The sequence below is a fragment of the Sinocyclocheilus grahami genome, unplaced genomic scaffold (assembly GCF_001515645.1).
Source record: "Sinocyclocheilus grahami isolate Dianchi unplaced genomic scaffold, SAMN03320097.WGS_v1.1 scaffold132.1, whole genome shotgun sequence".
Classification (NCBI taxonomy): domain Eukaryota; kingdom Metazoa; phylum Chordata; class Actinopteri; order Cypriniformes; family Cyprinidae; genus Sinocyclocheilus; species Sinocyclocheilus grahami.
Window position 1 is genome coordinate 2,119,443 of NW_015505311.1, and position 20,842 is coordinate 2,140,284.

Sequence of the window (20,842 nt, forward strand, 5' to 3'; positions counted from 1 at the left end):
TTTTGACCAGTAGTGTAGGCCTGATGATAGTTTCACAAACGCTGATCATATTCCACCCATGTCGGTTTACTTCATCATTTTCAGTCCAATCAGTGCAATTGCAATAAGCAAAATTACAGCCAATAGCATTTGAATCATTGTCCTGTGTAATGACATACTGTGTGTATGTGTATAAGAGACTAACAGTAGATTACACGACACACTGTTACCTTGCATACTTATAGAATAAAACTAGCAGCATACGGGCTCTTTATTTAGAAAATATTGACACTATATTTTCCTTACAAATACTATTTAAAACTGGAAATATCTATATTTGTGTATTTATCGTAAATAATGTTTCAAAGAAAGGATGTTTGGGTTTCAAATACAAACGTAGTTAAAAGCCAAACATTTTCAAGGAATTGATTTTGATTTGTCAATCATGTACCCCAGGATTCTTAGACGCATGATTCACATAGTGTAGTAGTAATGATTTCATACAAATTTCTTCATAACTGAATGGCACCTGTATTTCATCATCACAACGCAAAGCTCATTTATTGTTCTTGCTTTTACATTCAAATTCCAGAATGTTTTCATTTTGTTTTGGTTTGGTACAGTGAGTCGGTACTGTAAATTGTTTTGCATATGCATAATGTGCTGATTTGCTTTATTTTCTGTATATAAGGATTGTATGTAAAGAATGTTTTGTATGTTCATCAGAAAATAATTTGACTTGAATGTTATCGTTTTGTCTGTACAAAAAAAAATCAGCCTTAACATTTACATCTTGCAACATTTATCAGTTGTCACTTTATTGATGAAAATGGTTTCGATCGAATATTTGATTTCATTTTGTTTATCTAGTTGATGTGTGCCCGTTTACGACTTACAACAATAATCCTGCTCGGACTGTGTTGAGTTTTCTAATATTGCTATCACATCATATCATGCTTATCATGAGTAAATGTGCAGTGCATTAAAAAGCGACTTTGGAAAAGCTTCTTGTCCTGTTTTGTATGATTATCAGTAAAAATCATAAGATTTCATGCATAAATTATACTATATAAATATATTGGCACTTTAAAACATCAATCATGAAACACTACTGGTTACACAACAGGTCAAGAAAATAAATGTTTTATAAGTGAATATTTTCAAATGTAATTTATTTCTGTGATGCAAAGCTGAATTTTCAGCATCTTCAATGTCACACGATCCTTCAGAAACCATTTTAATATGCTGATTGGCTGATCAAGAAACGGTTCTTATTAGCAATGTGGAAAACAGTTGTGATGCTTTATTTGTGGAAACAGATTTCAATTTGCAATGAAGACAAATCCTAAAATTTAAGACTATAATAATACACAAGTTTCCTAATTTTTGCAAACTCATTATGCTTTCTATTTAGCACAATCATGATAGACTCCAGTCACATCAGTAACCACATAAAAGCGGTTTTATTTTCCACAGAGCGGGTCACATCATGGGGTTTGACATCTTGGTCAGCTTAATGTTAAACAAAACAACACTGATTTGGCGATTTGATCACTCCTCACCCCTCATCATTTTACCCTAATCAAAACATAACCACTCACACATATCCACAACTACATAAAATCCACCAATAAAATGCTAAACGGTTAGACAGACAGACGACATGAGGCACAGTTCTGATTAGGAGTGATAGACAGCAGCTTTAGAGGGGCTTCTGTAGGTCTCTGATGTATCAGCGTAGGTCACTTCTGGAAGAGTTGTGTGTGTCTGAATGAATGTTTCTATGTGTCTAATAAATTAAAAAGCAAGAGCAGCTGTTGGATTTATATTATAAAGTGTACAATTTGTCCAATTTACAAATAAATATTCAAAAAAGGTCAACACATGCACAGTTTTAAACAGAATCAAATACTGTAGGTGTTTATTCAAGTCCAAGTGAAAAATTTATTCCGTGCACGATTCCAATTATGATGGGTTGCCAGGCTACCAGGTACCTCAACCAATCCAGAAGTTGTCCATATAGAACATGTGTTCTCTCCCAGCTGATGCTCAGATTTAAGGTGTAAATATTACTAACTGCGGCCTGAAAATATATTAGCATTTCAGAAACATTCTCAGGGGTCTGCAAGGGGACACTAGAGGGTCAAATGAAAACAACTGAGAGAAAATATTTTTTTTTTACAGTATGTACTTTAACAGTAAGAAATTAAAAACAAATTTTTTTATACAGTACAAAGTTTTTTCCCCAGATAATATTTCAATAAATACATATATATATATATATATTTTTTTTTTTTTTTGAAACAGGGTAGCTTGCAAGCTAATCATTATATTATGGGGTCATTAACAATTAAAAAAAATATATAAAATTATATATATATATATATATATATATTAGAAATAAAATATTTGAAAACCCCTGATATACACAATAATTCAAAAGTTTCATGTCAGCAAGATTTTTTGAAAGAATTATTTTATTCAACAAGGATGCATTTATTTGATCAAAAGTGACAGTAAAGACTTTGCTTCTACTCTTCTGTAAATTATATTCACCAAAAAATCCTGAAAAAATGTACAATGGTTTCCATAAAAGTATTAAGCAGCACAACTGTTTTCAACATTAATGTCATACATTTTATTTTAAAATATATTAAAATAGAAAAAAAGTTATTTTAAATTGTAATAATATTTCACAATATTACTGCTTTTCTGTATTTTTGATCAAACAAATGGAGCCTTGGTGAGCATAAGCGGCGTTAAAAAAAACATTTTAAAAAATCTTACCAACCTTAAACTTGAATGGCAGGTGTTAGTGCTCTGGGAACACTGTAATTATTTAACTGAATGTCATGCATGTAAATTATGATAAATGTAGCAAAAAAATGTAAGGATACGGGTTATTCATCATCCTTTTGAGGTCCACCTTCTCATTGCAGTATGGACACGTCTGCTTTTTTCCCACGATGCACCAGCCACGAATACAGAATTCATGAAATCTGTTGATAATAGGCAGTTAAGGATAAACAGACTAAATTGACTCCTTTTACAAACAAACAAATATTTGCAGAAACTTCTACTTTATACTTCCTCATACAATAAATAGAAAAAATAAAGTCCTTGAAACACATATCGATTAAATTAGCTAAGCATGTACGCAACAATTTTTCATGTAACAACAAAACATCTTGTTTCCTGTTGAGAAAAACATAACAGACGGGGTTTTGGGGAAATGAAGGATACATGTGGTTACAGGAGAGCTGGTAGGTGTCCTCAATGACGCCTTCTTCATCTACATCCACAAAAATCTTCTGACCACACACAGCACACACATTATCACTAAGGTTTCGGGATGGCATACCACCCATGTTATAGTACTGAAGGCGGCAGACAGAAAAGAAACAAAGAGAAAGCCCAAAAGAGAGTTACTGGGAGAAATTACAGAAACATAAACACATTTTGAATGTATTTTTATTTTTTTACTGAACCATTCTTAAAAGCATTGTTTACCCAAAAATGAAAATTTCTTGAAAACATTCTAACCCTCAGGCCATCCAAGATGTATACAAGTTTGTTTGTTCATTGGAACAGATTTTGAGAAATTTAGCATTGCATCACTTGCTCACTAATGGATCCTCTGCAGTGAATGGATGCCGTCAGAATAAGAGTTCAAAGGATGCTAAATTTCTCCAAATCTGTACCCATGAACATACAAACTCATCTATATCTTGGATGGCCTAAAGGTGAGTAAATGTTCAAGAAATTTTAGTTTTTGGCTGAACTATTTTTTTTAAACATCACAAATAATACTGCAGCATATCTGAGAATAAATGTATTTAAAGTATGAGAATTACATATTAATATGAGCATGTCTGGAAATTTTCATATAAAGAGTGATGTACATATATTTACCCCTATAGTGGATGCCATATAGTCTGAGCAGATTTCAGCAAAGTCACGTCCCATTACCCCATAGTACAGACCGTAGAAAAGCATGATCACACCAACATCCATTGAGTCCTCTGCTTTAATCCTGAAAAAACAAAAAAAACAAAACAAAGGACATACATACATTACATATATAGATATATATATATATATATATATATAATTCTTATAGATTGAAACAAAAGTGCTTCAGCCAGGATAAAGAATGTGAAAGTGCTCAGAGTTGCTGCAGAAAACAGGAAAAAAAGAGTGAGCAAAAACACATGTTGCTGGGGCAAGGACATGGTGGGTGTTGATGACACCCTATGACAGGACAGGGGTGTCAAACTCAATTCCTAGAGGGCCGGAGCCCAGCAGTGTTTTGTTCCAATCCTGCTCCAACACGCATACCTTGTAGTTTTCAAATAAGCCTCAAGGACTTGATTAGTTGGATCAGGTGTTTATTTAGGGTTGAATCTAAACTCTGCAGGGCTCTGGCCCTCCAGGAATTGAGTTTGACACCCCTGATCTAGAGGTTTCTGGCAAGAAATACAAGCTGGTCTACATTATCTGGCTTCAGAGATGCCCTTTTACATGTGACAATGTTGCCACCTGTACTAAAAACCCTCTCAGAGGGGGAGATTGTGGCCTGAATGCACAAGTAATGTTGTGCTAGTTGGCTTACTCTGGGGAAGTTCTTTTGATAGACTTTCAACCAGTCCAGAGGATTTGAGTCATTGTCAGCATCTGGAGACATAAGGTAGTTGCCGAGCTCCCTCTGCTGTGCATTCAAGTCTTCTGTGCTAGTACGAGTAGTGGGCCTGTTTGAAAAAAAGCTAGCCAGAGACCGCTTTGTTTTCTTGGCTGGTGCAAAAGTGTCTCCCATGGCTTCTTATCTGGACTCCTCTTCCCTTACTACAACAGCTCTCTCTCCCTGCAGAATCTCTAACACAGCTCTCTCTTTGATGTATTCTCTCTTCTCCTCAGTGTACTGAAGCTTGAATCTTGGGTCAATGAGGCATGTCACGTCAAGCAGATCATCCACGGCTGGGTCATCATACTTTTTGTTGAGGTATCCCATCACTGTTGTCTTTATGGTCCTGGAGAGCTCTGTGTCATCCTCTGCTTCCTTCAGGATGGATGTGTTGAAGAGATGCATCACTGGTTTTAGGAATGATACACTGACATAGGACTCACCGGACAAGGAATCAGTGAATTCGAGGAGTGGGCTTAGAGCTGCATCTATAGACTCTAAAACATCCACATCTTGCCAGGTAGGAACCTGCGGCCTGGTCTTCTTGTCCTTTGGCCCTTTTCTGCTCCAGAACCTGCTTCACCATTTGTTGATGGGAGCCCCATCTCGTTGGTGTTTCACAGATGAGCTTGTGCTTTGGCAAGTCATACTCCTCCTGAGCAGCTGCAAGATCATGTCTCTTCTTTCAGGAGTAGGAGAATGCAGCCACCACCTTTTTTACAGACCCCAATTGCTCTGTCCACTCTCGTCTTGGGTAACTTTCTCTGTAGACAGAGAGAAAAAAATATTGCAAATTGCAATATATAGTTCTCATTTGTATTTATATTTTAACTACAATTTTTCATTTATTTGTATTAAAATCATAATTCTCCTGCTCACGTAATTTGTGTGTTTTTATTTCACACCTGATTTGGCAAAGTAAACATCTGTTCCCATGCCAGTAAAACACCTTTGAATTTAATTGAGAGAATTGCTGTATGTATAATCCATACAAATATGTATGTTTTGACTAAAGATTAAATTAGTAACCTATAAAATCACTTAAAGAGGGGGAATGAAATCACCTAATCAAAACTATAGGCCAACTAAGTACTAAGTAATATCTAGTGTCTGGGTTTGGTATGGAGCTTTATTCTGAGTAGCGGAGCAGCCACTAAAGAGAGCAGTGCAAGGCTCCATAGTCATAGCATACACAACACAGAACTCAAGTGCACAGTATAACACATGCTCAATTAAATTCTTATGACATGGCAACAACCATACAGCAAGCATAACTGGCACACAACTAAATTGTGTTAATATAAAAAGAATATAAAGAAATACAAACAATACAATAATAGCTATCAAAAAAAACAAAACATACAAGCACTGCTATGATAAGCTACATTTAGGTAAGGCCTATTTTGTGTTAAGCATATCGCCTATTTGTCACTGCAATGATTTTAGTAATATATCCTCATACCATAAACAAAATAACTTAACATAACACTAACTTTTATATTAACTGTGTATAACTTACCAATAGCATAGCTCAGTCAGTGCCCGTAGTATTGTTGTCTTGTCCATCCGTTCAACGCTGAGTCCCCAGGAGGCGAGCACATCCGTAAGTCCGGCTGCAACTGCTTCGCCCGTGTGATCCTCAGGAAAGTAAACCGTCTGGAGGCATAAGCTGACGAGCTTCTAATCTTGATCAATAAAGTGGACTGACCCGCTCAAGTATGGTTCAGCGGTTCGGCTTGACCAAAGGTCAGATGTGGTCACAAAATATGACACGGACTTCCATTGCTCCTCCACCCTTTCCCTAACTTCACCATAAAGTGTAGGTATAGCTGTGCGTGAAAAATATTTTTGGACACGGTGACTGACATCATTTTCCTGAAGCCCACGTTTTCCACCATACTAAACGGCATCATGTCCTTAGCCAAGAAGTTTGTAACAGCCTTAGGAGCCGTTTACATGACAACGTTTTGAGCCAAAACTTTTTATGCACTCAGGAAAGTAAACCGTCTGGAGGCATAAGCTGACGAGCTTCTAATCTTGATCAATAAAGTGGACTGACCCGCTCAAGTATGGTTCAGCGGTTCGGCTTGACCAAAGGTCAGATGTGGTCACAAAATATGACACGGACTTCCATTGCTCCTCCACCCTTTCCCTAACTTCACCATAAAGTGTAGGTATAGCTGTGCGTGAAAAATATTTTTGGACACGGTGACTGACATCATTTTCCTGAAGCCCACGTTTTCCACCATACTAAACGGCATCATGTCCTTAGCCAAGAAGTTTGTAACCGCCTTAGGAGCCGTTTACATGACAACGTTTTGAGCCAAAACTTTTTATGCGTTTTGCCTGTTCGTTTACACAACAATGGCGTTTTGGGGACTGAAAACACATATTTTTGAAAACGGGTTTCAAAGTACAAGTTTTTGAAAATGCCACCGTTGTCGTTTGTGTGTAAACACCCAACACGGGAATCTTTGAAAACGGTGACATCATGCGCGTGCGTAGTACGTGTTAGGTATGTAGACATGCGCAGTACGTGTCGATTTTAAAGGCAAGCGCGAACAAACATACACAACAATGGTGGATACGTAATACAGCATTTTTGGCCGTTTTCTCGGATGTGTGTAAACGTGAATGTTTTGAAAACGTTGTCGTGTATACGTGAAACTTTTTAAAAACGCAAGGGAAAAAAACGTTTCCATTTTTGACTACATCGTTGTCGTGTAAACGTAGCCTTAGTAATGTCTTTATGACATTAGACTGTTATTCATAAGGCATGAATGCAGCCATCTGTGTTTGCTGCTTGGGTTTCTCTTTTGACACAGCTGATGTTGGGTGGTGGTGATGTTTCAGGGATAGGTTGGCTTAAACTTTTATGGTGCCACATCTTCTGACTCTCAGAATGTTCTATCAGGTGGAACAGATTTGATGTGTTCCCGCTGCTAGTCGGCACCACTGTCCGGCACATTTTGCAACATTTTGAGGAAACGCTTGTTTTATTTACTGTGTGGAGACGTGTTGATATCGCATTTGGTCTCGTTCTGTATCGCGTATCTTGTCAGTGTCTGCGCTTGCTTGGCCATTTGTTGTGAAAAAATAAGGAAAGTGTGTTCAAGCGCCAGCAGAAAACAGTGTAAAGAAATACTCTTTGAGAAAAGCAGTCTTTATCAGCGGAAGTTAAAAGCCGCTCGTAAGTGTATTTACTTGTCTCATTAGTGTTTAGTGCAGTTGACGTTGCTAGGAAATGCTTGTTTTGTTTACTGTGTGGAGACGTGTTTGGTCTCATTCTGTATCGCGTATCTTGTCAGTGTCTGCGCTTTCTTGGCCATTTGTTGTGAAAAAATAAGGAAAGTGTGTCCAGCTGAATTAATTTTGTATTTTGTTAGATGGGTATAAAAAAAGCTTAGTTTACCACGACAGCCGTCGCGTGACGGCCTCCTCGTGTGAAGACCGAAGAGTGTAAAGACCATCGACTCTACCGTGCGACTCCACCGGGCAAGACACTGGCAAAGGATAAGTTTCGCTTTTTATTTCTCCTCTTTCCTACTACTTGTTTCACTTATGTTTCAGTTTTTTATAACCATTTCTTACTATGTGTAAGTAAGCTGTTGTTTTTTAGCATGTAAGTTTGGCATTGTTATTTTTTTAGGATTACTGATAAAATACTGTCGTTTGATTTGTATTATTTGTATTTATTTATTTTAATTTTAGTTCAATTATGTCCGAATTTATGTCTGTATAGGTCTTTTATTAAGTTTTAGTTTTATTTAATTTGAGTTAATTTAATACTTCAACAAACTAAATGGAAATTAAATAATATGTGTGTGTGTGTGTGTGTGTGTGTATGTATGTATGTCTGTATGGTTGTACATACACATGTAGTTGTTTTTTAGGTGTTTGGCTTAGTGTTATGTTAGAATCATTATTATACTCTTATACCTTTTGTTCTTTACTATTTTGAATTGTTTTTAGCTTTATTTTTTTGTTTTTCATTTAAATGTTAAGTTTTGAAATTTTGTTGTATGCATTTGTAATTTTTATTTAATTTCTTTATTTTTAAAATGTGTATAAAGTAGTATTTATACAGTTTTAGCTTTTAGTTTTGGATCTGTTTTTAGTTGTTTTAATACTACAATTGATTGCTTCTGTTGTCCTCATTTGTAAGTCGCTTTGGATAAAAGTGTCTGCTAAATGACTAAATGAATTAATTAATTTTGCAGCACACTGAAACCTGAAGTTTATCAGATCTTCGATAGCTGAACCACTTCCACACCACTGAATTAGTCTTTCCTCTCTTATCAACTGCTTCTTCTCCTTACTTGTGGAAGTTTGTTCAGTCACATCTGTATTGCGGCCAGGGGTGCTCATTTTGTAGATAAAACTTAGCCAACTACTGCTGAGCACTGGCTGTGTGTCTGTGGTGTACGTCATCACGCAAGTAGTTCTGCTCTTTCTGACGGCTACGCCCTGAACGTCAGTCAGTGAAAAATGCTGTAATATATATTGAAATATCAGAAATGTGTTTAAAAATCATATCACCCTTATTGAAAAAAAATTATATCGCGATATATATATTGACATTGAATTATTGTCCAGCCCTACCCCAGAAGTATGCATCCATTTCTTTTCAAAGTCACCAAGGGAGTAATTCCTTCCAATTAGCATGCCATTGTGTCAGCACTGCCATGGTAACAATGAACGGGGGCTCACTACTCACTCACTAACTCAGACACAGCCAAATTCTGTGTTTAGGATTTTAGGGTCAGAATAAAGGCACTGTTTCACTTCTAAGCAAATATGTCAAGCAGCATCTTCCCACTGTTAATGAAGTTCACACACCTGAAAAAAACGTTGAATCCAAACATGGTAAACATGATGGCGAGATATCCAATCACACCCACAGCGTAGCTCAGCTTGTAAATGAGGAGGAACCACTTATAGACCATCCTGCAGAAGTGAAATAGGCTTTATTTTAGTATGTATTCTATATAACACTGCTAAGGCAACACATTCTGCAAAGGGGCTTACACATCTTATAATACACTCATAAAACTCACATACATAGGTGCTGTTTTTATATATGCTTCAGTTATATTTAAAGCACTTCTGCACATTTTTGACTCAAAGGCCCCCCTATATTGTCCAACACAAGACAGTACTTGAAGCCTACATACCTATAAAAGCCTATATACCTATAAAAAACTGTTGTAATAATGACAAAGCTGTTTGTTTTCAAACTTCTTGATACATTTAAATGGTTAATTCCAGAACTATTTTTTTCAGTTAAAACAATAGTTACATGTTGTAATCAATGCTTTAGAAGTATTTTTCATTGTGAGTTTACTGTGTTAACTAATGTAGTAAACTAATGCTTTAGAAGTATTTTTCATTGTGAGTTTACTGTGTTAACTAATGTAGTAAACTAATGTTAACAAATGGAACCTTATTGTAAAGTGTTACCAAAAACGTTATTATTTAATTTATATTTAAGTTATCCCGTGGTCCCCTTGGAAGTGTTCTGAGGCCCCCTGATCAAGAGTCCCTGCTTTAAGGTAAAAGGTTAAGGTATTTTATGCTGTAGAACACAAAAAAAAAAGATATTTCTAGGAATGTTACAGTAAACCAAAGATGATTTTTATGGTTTATAACTCGATGACCTTTTTTTGTGTCCAACAGAAGATAAAAGTTATAGAAAGTTTTTGGAACAATACACGGGGGAGTGAATAAAAACAGAACTGCCATTTTCTCTCAAAAAAACAAAGCATTTCCATGCATTACCGTGGCGTTCTGCGGGAGAGAGGTTTGCGCGTGGCTCTGAATATGACATAGCTGGTGATGACGGAGAACATGCCCCATGTAGACAGGAAACGCCACCAGTAAAGCTTAATGGTGAAGTACAGCGGAACCACCCACATCTGCAATAGTGTGACCATCTACAAGAGAAACAACATTAACAATATTCATTAACTTATTTACATTAAAGCACAGTAAAGAGTTAATGTTAAGAGTCCTTCATTTACAACATGCCACTCACATTGTAGGATCTGCAATGTCTTTGTTTCCACTGAACCAGGACAATCTGAGCGACCACTAGTGTGGCGATGAGAATAAGAACCATCTCGGCATGCATGGCCTCATGACCTCGGTGCTTTACGTGCAACCTCTCGTGCTGCATCCTGAAGTTACACACACACAGGTGTTTGGAAAGATCAGAAACAATCAGAGAATGTTTATTCTGTGAAACCTAAGCGAAAACAGAGATAAGCACTCCTAAATGCACTGATTTCAAAACTAGAAGCTAATGATACAGAAAATTAGGCCAGGAGGTTGCGAAAAAGCTTTTGTTCATTTTGCAGGATAATACACGAGGCCAGACCTGCTGAGGCCACCTGCACAATCCTGCTGGTGTTCACTTATAATAATGACACACATATGCTCTGGAAACTATTTTAACACACAAGGTGACAATCATAGGATACTAAAAAGACGGATTGTGACAGTTTAGAAAAGCTGAACACTCATCTACAACAACTTTTGCCTTTGTCCATTCTTATTCTAAACAACAATGACATAAAAAAAATACTGATCACGAGTACTTACTTCCAAGATTCTTTGTGGGACATTTTCAAAAGATCGTCCTGTGAAGAAAGAACTGGGCTTAGAAACTACAAAATTAACAATGCACATGAAATTTTGAATTGGGCAATTTGGGTAGTCAGGCGGAAGTCAAAAATTGGGCAGGACTGCAGTTTTATATACTTGATCAATGTTTAATTTAATCAGCATGTTTAATGCTTTATCAGCATGTTTAGAATTATTGTGCTTGTCGACTGTATGACCATATAAGGTATTACCCTTCAGGTTAGTAAAAGGTCTCTGATCTGAATTTATTTTGCCATGATTTATTGATTTCTGTCATGAACAATGGTCATTATTGACCACTACTGACCAATCAGAATCCAGTTTTCCACAGCGTCTCATAAAAGAGTGCAACAGTCCGGTCCCAGAAGTAAAAATCTAATTCATTTTCTTCATAGACAATTTGATTTTTAACAATAACTTTTAAACCTTAAAAAAAACAGGCCTTCTGTGTGAGCTACGAGGTTGTTGTTAACCAATTTTATATAAGGTTTTGTTGAATACGTCAACCAGCATTATTTTAACTTTTTTTTAATATATAATCGTCTTTTTATCCTGGTGAAAAACTACATTAACCATGATCCTGCAGAGAAATCACCATAAAATCACAAGCAAATCGCACTAAAAGAACAATTTCATTAGATTTGTACCTTCGTCTTTTTGTCTGATTTTTAAATTTTTTTTCCTTAAAATTAAATTTTGTTATAATGCGATTCACCTCGTAGCTGGTTGATATAAGAAGGACTTTTGTAAAATCCCTATGGTAAAAATAAATGGGACAAATTGGAACCAAGGCCGCTACAAAAGTGGGCAGGCAATATTGCACTCCATGAACAAATATATTTAACAGCATTATGTAGCAAATGGCCAATCAGAATCAAGTATTTCAGAGATAAATAATAATATTTGAAAGACTACATGGAATAAAAAAAAGAATTTTTATTACAATTGCAAAAAGAAAAAGGTGATTAAACAAGGTGGGAATCTTTCCCTCACACATTTGAACCTATGGCTAACCATCTAAAGCACATACTCTGATGCTGGCATCTTCTGTATGTCATATGAGTGTGAGATAAACATGGCCATGCCATCCAAGCATTGTCTACACTTCTCCAAGACGCATCAGCTGACTAGAAGTGAGCTTGTGTGGCTCTAGCAGTCAGCTGGGCCCTTTAAACAAACTACAGATCATACATGAGTATCTTTCAAACCACAAAGTCTTCATAGTAAAAAAAAACAATTGGTGGATTTTTCCTATTCTCTCCAATCTATGGTGCACTCAGATCACATGTTCATGCTAGCGCTGCGTGTTCAGCTCCTCTAAAACTCACAATTAGCTATTCATGCCCCAGATTAGATAGAATGAATCGTTCTTCTTCTTCTTCTTCTTCCCTTTTTTGGCGGATCGCACCAATTTCGCTCATTACCGCCACCTACTGTGAACTCGATCCAGAGACTCTAACTACGTCCCCCCTCCCAATCCTCTTCGTCTCAATGAAAATCTATGCTATAGCCAGCGCTGCGTGTTCAGCATCCTATTCATTAAACCTGTGTTCTCCAAATATTTAATTAAAGCTGCTTTGTTATTACTTCTCTGTTCTGGGTTTAACAGGTATCTCAAATTAATTTCAATGTCCTCTTTCCTCTGAACCGCTTCTAATAACTTTTCTCTACCATCTTTATACTGTTCACAATACATGATAGCATGTTCTACACTCTAAAAAATGCTGGGTTAAATACAACCCAGTGCTGGGTAAAATTGGGACAAACCCAGCAATTGGGTTGTTTTGACCCAGCGGTTGGGTTAAACATTTAATCCAACCGCTGGGTCAAAACATTTAACCAAACCACTAGGTCAAAACAACCCAATCGCTGGGTTTGTCCCTATTTTACCCAGCACTGGGTTGTATTTAACCCAGATTTTTTTAGAGTGTACCGTTTCGGTCTTTTCCACACCATTCACAACATCCTGTCGGACGCTTGGACATTAATTGCATTGTTTTATTAAGTCATGTATGTCCTATTCTAAGTCTGGATAAAATGTTTTCCTCTCTTCTACTTCCACCTGACTACCTACTTTTCCCCACTTTTGGCTGTATTTCATACATATGTCTACCTTTATTTCCTGTCTCCCACAGTTGTTGCCATCTTTGATTTATTTGCTTTTTAATTATAGCTTTAATTTCATATCTACTGTATGATATTTCCATTTCTATTCTAGTGGCCCTCAGAGCTTGTTTCGCCAGTTTGTCTGCTGGTGGGGTTCCCTTTCACCCCCGTGTGAGCTGGAATATTACGCCCACCCTTTTATACGTATATAATTCTTGCAGAATTTCCACTACTAAATCCTGCCTAGTGTCTGACTGTTGTGCTTCAATGCACATAAGAGCAGAACTGGAGTCTGAACATACTACCTCGTCCTTTAATCCTGCCTCGCTTATCCATCTGAATGCCATCATTATTGCTATTAATTCCCCTGAAAATACTGATGACTTATTTCAGATCCTTACCATTCTGGATATTTGCATTTTTGGAATGACAGCTGCTACCCCTTTCTTGTTCATTATCTGGATTTTTTGATGCATCTGTATATAATTGTGTTTTATGTCCATACTTTAACCACAGGTATTCCCTTACCTGGATCTCCTCTAGTTCACTCTGGCCTTCTATCTTCCTATGTTCCAGCATTCTTAAATCAACTGAAGGCTGTGGCAAAATCCACAAAGGGACTGCTGGTAAAACCACTTAACACTTAACTCTTTAATAGCCAACTCCTTTACTAAATCTCCAACCACCCATTCAAAACTATTACATTCCCCTTTTCCATACTCCCAACACTGCTCTAGTACCCTTAAAGGGTTAGTTGACTTAGTTCACCCAAAAATGAAAATTAGCCCACAAATTACTCACCCTCAAGTCATCCTTAAGTCACCCTAGGTGTATATGACTTTCTACTTTCAGACGAATCCAGTCTGAGTTACATTAAAAATTGTCTTTGATCTTTCAAGCTGTTTAATGCCACTCAGCGGGTGTTGCATGCATCAGTCTAAAATAAGTTAAATAAAAAGCGCCCATCCATAAAAAAAGTGTCTCACACGGCTCCGGGGGGTGAACAAAGGCCTCCTGTAGCGAATCGATGGGGTTTTGTAAGAAAAATATACATATTCAAAACGTAATAATCATTTTAATGTAGCTTGCGCCAACAGTCCTACACGGAAGCAGCTCCGGGCAGATTACGTATGAGTTCAGCGTTGCGCATGCGCCGGTGAGTCTCGGGAAAACCAACGTTTGTTAACAGGAGCAAAGAAAGCAAAGTTTCCTTACTTTAGCAAAGGAAAACCAGTCTCCTCTTGGCTTATATCGAAATCATCCTACATTCTTCTTTACAAATCCTCGTTTTGTACTTCTAATAAGCGACCAGTGTTTTGTTTTGATCTCTCGCCTGCGCTTCCTCATTCGTCACTTCTGAGCGGCGCATGCCAACGCCGTAATCCGCCCGGAGCTGCTTCCGTGTAGGACTGTTGGCGCATACTGACAAGCTCAATACGGCTTAAACAATGAGGTCAAATTCATGATTAAGGTGGGAAATTATTGAAAACAGAATGTCAGGAGGCCAGTTTAATGCCTCAACTGAATAATGCTCCTTTTTACAGGGGCTGGTTTTATGCTTCATCAAAAGGTTGCTACTTTTTACAGTCTGAAGTCTGCATCGTTATACTAAGACTTTTGGACCCATACAAGTCAGGGAATGAGCACCCCTTGCTGGCCAGAATAAAAATAGCTCCAGCAGCAAGCTAGTTTTCCACAACGTCCTACCAGCCATCAGAATGTGCTACCGCCTTTAAAAAAAATAAAAAAAAATAAGGGAAGTCAAATTCGTAATTGAGGCGGGGAATTCATGAAAACAGAATGTCATGAGGCCAGTTTAATGCCTCATCTGAAGAATGCTCCTTTCCACAGTCCAAAGTCCACGTCATTATATTAGAGCTTTTGCACCCATTCAAGCCAGGCAATGAGCACCCCCTGCTGACTGGACTAAAAGGATGGATTATCTCGGCAAAGGAGAAGTGCTCACTAACACAGATTTAGACAGATTTGTGATCAATATTTGAGAGAAATAGTCCTTTTGTGTAGATAGGAAAAATCTTAGATTTTTGAGTTGAGTGTTAAACAAAAGTGTTGCATTTATAATTTTGTTCAGTGTTGTTTCAGACAATATGTTCAAAGATAAATTTCAACTTTATCTGGAAGGATAAATGCCATTATATCAGAAAAGCTGACATGATCAAGAGTATTGAAGCGGGTGCATGAATGTCATATATTTTGCTGTGAGGAATGGTGTTCTAAGATTGAAGTGGTTGAATTCCTAGTTTGTCATAAAGACTCCTTTTGGGTCAGTATACCCAATGTAATTTCCCAAAAAAATGGGCGGAGTTGATTTTCTACTGCGCTGTGACTATATGATTTATATAAATTACCTGTACAATTATCTGACTTCCATCAGCAAGTTCTTCTGTACTGAAAATTATTATTTAAGCGCAATTTCACACCACAAAATGCACCCCTATGGAACAACAGGTATATTCTGAGAATTAGAAAATCTTTGTTTTTAGGGACTTGGGTGTAAAAAGGAATATGGGCAGTAACACATTTAATGGATATTTCAGGTTTTTCCAAAAAAGTTTGAAATTTTTTACATTTTGTGTATCAAATATGACACAACAGAGTTTATGGTAAATACAAAGCTATCAATACTTATAGGAGAGAGTGATTGAGAGCATTATCGTTTTTTTAATGTAATTATTTCACTACACATTGAGTACAAAGTGTCTATTTGTCATTGTCATGTCTGTTAACTCTGAGACAAAGTCAGAGATGTGGATGTTTGAAGATATGGCACAACAGATCACACTGGCCAGACAAACAGCAATAGTTAATTACTTGCTGAGTAATGCAGATTTAACAGAACATACTTCTCAAACAGAGATCCTTTTCTCTTTAATGTTAATAAATAACCTTGAAAAAGTCAAAACCATGATTGTGCTTTCACAATTGGGTTGTCATTTTGCTAAAAATTTCATGTTTTTATTACAGTTTGAACACAAATTGCACTGGGACACTGGAATTATTTTTTCATACACATATTTTGTATAATGTATAGTGGCCTAGTAGGCAATTCAGATCAAATGCTGCCAGAAGTGAGGCTTCCATTGCAAAATCTGTCCTGCCATTGCAAATGTTTTTTTTTTTTTACATTCGGTATTATCAGCCACATAGTGTACCCACTGTACAGTTTGTTTGTTATATTGAAATATGCAGTTGCATACATTTGCTTCATGATTATTTATTATTGCTTTGTTCGTGTCATTTCTTAATTTCCCAAATATGATGCCGCCCTTGAACTGATTACCAAAAGTCACATCTCGAAAATTAAAGATTAACCAGCGCTGCAGTCCCTCCTGTTCCAGTATAGGGGGGCATCTGGTATAAATTCTGGGAGAGCAGCACTGAATTATCTACAGCTGAAGTGTGAGCTCTACAAAAATGAAACTTCGCTTTTTACTTTGTCAGTGTGTTGTTGGAGCTTTTGCTCAGAGTGACTATGATGAAGATGATGGAACGGTAAATATTATTTATTATAATATTGTATGGAATTATAATGTTACATTTTGATAATATAGTGAGTATTGTTTGCTTTCTATCCCACTTTTTTAGGAAGACAAAAAAAAAAAATTTCAAACTCACTTCCAGAAAAGTAGTAAACAATAAATTCAAATCATATACCGTATAAATCATAGAAAAAAATGTATGAATAATAAATTAATACAAAAGGAATAATGTGTGTCTGTGTGTATGTACTGTATATATATATATATATACATATACATATACATATATGTCATATGTGAATATATATATATATATATATATATACATATACATATACATATATGTCATATGTGAATATATGGGTAATGAATATATTCATTACCGTGGAAGACTAGCTGCAGCACCGGTGGGAAAACTTGTGCAGGAGAAGGAAGAGCTGCTAGAGTCAGGTGGATGTGACCACATGTCAGAGAAAATGGTCAGAGTGCAAATGTGATTCTACTTGTGCAGTATGTGTTCAGATGAGGCCTAGAGGAATAACCTTAATAACAATATAGAACTAAAATGAAAATCAGAGACTACTTTGATAGAAGTTTGTGAAGCATTAGTCACCCTGTTAATTGCTATATTTCTATTTATAAGTCAATGACATAACTAAATGTTCATTATTGGGGAGACCAATTGTACAGCATTAATCATCTATTATTGAAAAACCATTCTGTCAACCAGTAATCTGAATATTGGTGTTTATGATGGTTATGACCCTAATTCAAGTTAATATTGCACACACAAAACTAAACTCTTTTTTCCCCTCTTCAGGGTGTGTTATGTCCCACAGGTTGTGAGTTGAACAAAACCCTCCAGAAGCAAGAACGTAACGTGAGGTCAACTGTAGATCAGTTCAAAAGATCTGTGGATGAGCTGACCCAGTCCACCAACTCTATCTATGGCTACGTCTTGGATATGACCGCAGAAGTAGCACAAAGACAAAGAGTCAGCGAGGGTAACTATACTTCATAAGAGATCTTAGAAACTTTTATATCTGCAAGTAATAGTCTATAGTGATCCGACAAGAATGATTCTTGATTAGCGTTCCTATAGCTCAACTGGTAATGCTGTGAACATGGGTTTGATTCTCAGGGAACACATAATCTGATCAAAAATATACATTAAGTCAGTAAGAATAAAATAATAACTGCCAAATGAGTATTTGTTGTCTTTGTCAAGCCATTTTTCATTTTTATTAGACATTCTCAATTATTAAACATCCCCCAAATCACTGTTTGTGTTCTCTCATAGTTGGTTGGTCAGTACACAGACAGCCTAGAGACCCAGCATGCTTATATTAAGGACACTATGGATGTCACCTTCCCCCAAAACATTAAAATCCTACAGTGTGTGCTAGAAAAGATCCGTGAGAAGATTCAGCGTTTGGAGAAAGCCATCACTACTCAGAGGGCCAAGTGCCAAAATGCCTTGTAAAGTCAGCTGCCCGATTCCTGTGGTTTCTGGCAAAGAGTGCGAAGACGTCATTCGCAAAGGAGGAGAGGAATCTCAGATGTACCTCATATGGCCTGATCCACTCAGCTTGCCTTACAAGGTCTTCTGAAATCAGAAGAGTAAAAACGAAGGTATGTCCACTTTGTCTTTTAAACAAACCCTTAACCCTAACGTAATTCAGGATTTCAAAATCATGTGGCATGTTGAGGAAAGTTAAACATCCAATGCAGGCTCATTGGAAAAACGTGCCCGTGGTGACATTTCTGCAAAGTGATGTTATGTTTCACAATACTTTCAAATTGAAATGTGAGTGGCACTAAAAGTGCATTCAGTTTTATCCAAAACAGAAGAATGTCAATCTGGCAAATCGTGAAGTGAAATGTCCAGTGAAAAATAACGGAGCATCTACACTAAACCCAAACCTAAACGAAAATGTGTTCAAAAACAAATGTAAGTTAAAAAGCACATTTGCTGAAGCAACCTTTCCATTTTAGCTTGATTCTACAAGTCGTTGAGCTCTTTTATCGTTACTCATGTTTCACTAGACTCATACCCAAGTGCTCCATATCACAAGCGCAGTGCTGTACCAGGTGAGCTACTGAGCAAGTTTACTCGGTCAGAAAAGCCATATGTAGCTGGTTATGTGATGCAAACTAGTTTACAAATAATGCGCTGTGGTAAAAGTGTTTTTTTTAGGTCATAACATAGTATTACGCAAGGAACTGTACAAAAATAAATCTTTGTTAATCAATAATCTGCCCCGTAAACATAATTTGTGTGACAAGGAATAGAAGTTATTGGTGTTTTACTGCCAGTAGTGTTTATTTCAGTCAGAAACTGCAGTGAATTGTATAGGTATGTTTTTGGACTTTTGGAGAAAAAAATGTGTGTAGAGGCACGTTTTACCAACCATGATTATAAACTTCTCTACTATTTTAAAGGTTGGGTGCACATCCAGAACCGTACGGACAGCAGTATTGATTTTGGCAGGCGTTGGGACGAATACCGAAGAGGCTTTGGAAACATTGCTTTTGATGTGGGCAAAGGCCACTGCCAGACTCCAGGTGAGCTACAGCTGGCAAATTATATGTTGTGGTTCTGCATGTGGGAGTTTAACTGATGAACCTGAAATATCTAGCCAAGAACTTAAAATTCTTAAAATTATGTGGTTAAACCCTGCAGAAAAGACCAATATGTGTTATGTTTTGAATGCTGGTGTGCCAACTTCCACAACCAGTCAACCAGCATTACCAAAATAACTGGTGAACACCATGTCTACAAAAGTCCACCAGAACCAAACCAGCATAATCCAGCCTAGACCAGCATAGAAGTTATAGAAGCTGGTCTTTTCAGCAGGGTTCTCAATCTCTAAATCACATTCACAGACTCTTCATATCGTCTCATTCTCTAATGAACTTTGTGAACTGTTTTAGGTGAGTACTAGTTGGGTAACGACCGTATTAGTCAACTTACAAAGATGGGTCCCACTGAGCTTCTGGATGAAATGGAAGACTGGTCCGGTTCAAAGGTTTATGCTCAATACGAGCAGTTCACTGTGCAGGGCGAAGCTACCAACTACATTCTAACAGCTGGACGTTACTCAGGAACAGCTGAAAATACATTCTTGGATGGCGCAAAAGAACTGTTTGGAGAGAACTGTACCATGACCATCCATAATGGCATGATGTTCAGCACCTACGACAGAGATAATGACAAATGGTGCGTATTGTCCTAAAAGTTTGTCCGAATGGTTTCCAGATTGAAAACTGCATGGAAAAGCTGCGCAGTATCTAAAATGTTCTTTCTCCCTCCAATTGTCTTAACAGGATACCTGGAGATCCTTCTAAACAACGTTCAAGAGAAGATGGAGGAGGATGGTGGTACAACCGATGCCACTCTTGTAATCCTAATGGGCGATACTACTGGGGAGGATCTTATACAAAATATATGGCCAAGCATGGGACAGATGATGGCATCGTGTGGATGAACAGGAAGGGCTCGTGGTATTCGCTCAAATCTATCAGCATGAAGATCAGACCTTTCTTCAAACAGTTATAAAACTTCAAGTAAATTGAAATGAGATGCAGTAGATGAGATGCAGATGTGTCCACTCTTGAGTACATCCCCATTCTTTGGCACTCATTTAATTTAAGCTTTTTTGAGAATAGGAGGAGAATAAAACCTGAACCTAAACATTTCAAGAGTCACATGCAAAAAATTGAGAATTAACTTGAAAAGTTTGAGACTATATTATTGAATATATATATATATATATATATATATATATATATGGAAACACAATCCACCTAATTCTCATTAAAGCTGACCTACAAAGAAATTACATGTGTCTTTTGTAATTATGTAATGTATTGTACTTTTGAGTTAAAAAAAAGAAGAAAAAAAAGAACATTCCTTGTTGATGTTGATGCTTTT

At 36.9% G+C, this 20,842-nt stretch overlaps 2 protein-coding genes and 1 pseudogene across 2 annotated transcripts; 2 read left to right on the top strand and 1 right to left on the bottom strand.

The window, feature by feature from the left end:
• Nucleotides 1–1,419: 1,419 nt before the first annotated feature.
• Nucleotides 1,420–11,297, bottom strand: LOC107590723 (RING finger protein 175-like). Its single transcript, XM_016279634.1, has 8 exons — nucleotides 11,261–11,297; nucleotides 10,695–10,836; nucleotides 10,439–10,593; nucleotides 9,500–9,607; nucleotides 3,892–4,012; nucleotides 3,223–3,356; nucleotides 2,877–2,978; nucleotides 1,420–2,021 (listed from the first exon to the last, which is right to left on the bottom strand). The coding sequence occupies exons 1-8, from the start codon at nucleotides 11,281–11,283 to the stop codon at nucleotides 1,901–1,903; spliced, it is 906 nt and encodes a 301-aa protein (XP_016135120.1). The 5' UTR covers nucleotides 11,284–11,297; the 3' UTR covers nucleotides 1,420–1,900.
• Nucleotides 11,298–16,835: 5,538 nt separating this feature from the next.
• On the top strand, nucleotides 16,836–18,332 carry LOC107590770 (fibrinogen beta chain-like). The gene is made up of 3 exons (XM_016279675.1): nucleotides 16,836–16,921; nucleotides 17,729–17,912; nucleotides 18,209–18,332. Exons 1-3 carry the CDS (start codon nucleotides 16,844–16,846, stop codon nucleotides 18,256–18,258), a joined length of 312 nt encoding a protein of 103 aa, XP_016135161.1. The 5' UTR covers nucleotides 16,836–16,843; the 3' UTR covers nucleotides 18,259–18,332.
• Nucleotides 18,328–20,482, top strand: LOC107590748 (fibrinogen beta chain-like; annotated as a pseudogene).
• The last annotated feature ends 360 nt before the right edge of the window (nucleotides 20,483–20,842 follow it).

Coding starts and splice junctions, on each gene's coding strand:
- LOC107590723 (XM_016279634.1), bottom strand. CDS start 11,283: ATGTCCCACAAAGAATCTTGGAA. Junction 10,594..10,694: donor GACATTGCAGATCCTACAAT/GTGAGTGGCATG, acceptor TTTCTCTTGTAG/ATGGTCACACTATTGCAGAT. Junction 2,979..3,222: donor CAGCTCTCCTGTAACCACAT/GTATCCTTCATT, acceptor TATTATCAACAG/ATTTCATGAATTCTGTATTC.
- LOC107590770 (XM_016279675.1), top strand. CDS start 16,844: ATGAAACTTCGCTTTTTACTTTGTCAGTGTGTTGTTGGAGCTTTTGCT. Junction 16,922..17,728: donor ATGATGAAGATGATGGAACG/GTAAATATTATT, acceptor TCCCCTCTTCAG/GGTGTGTTATGTCCCACAGG. Junction 17,913..18,208: donor AAGACAAAGAGTCAGCGAGG/GTAACTATACTT, acceptor GTTCTCTCATAG/TTGGTTGGTCAGTACACAGA.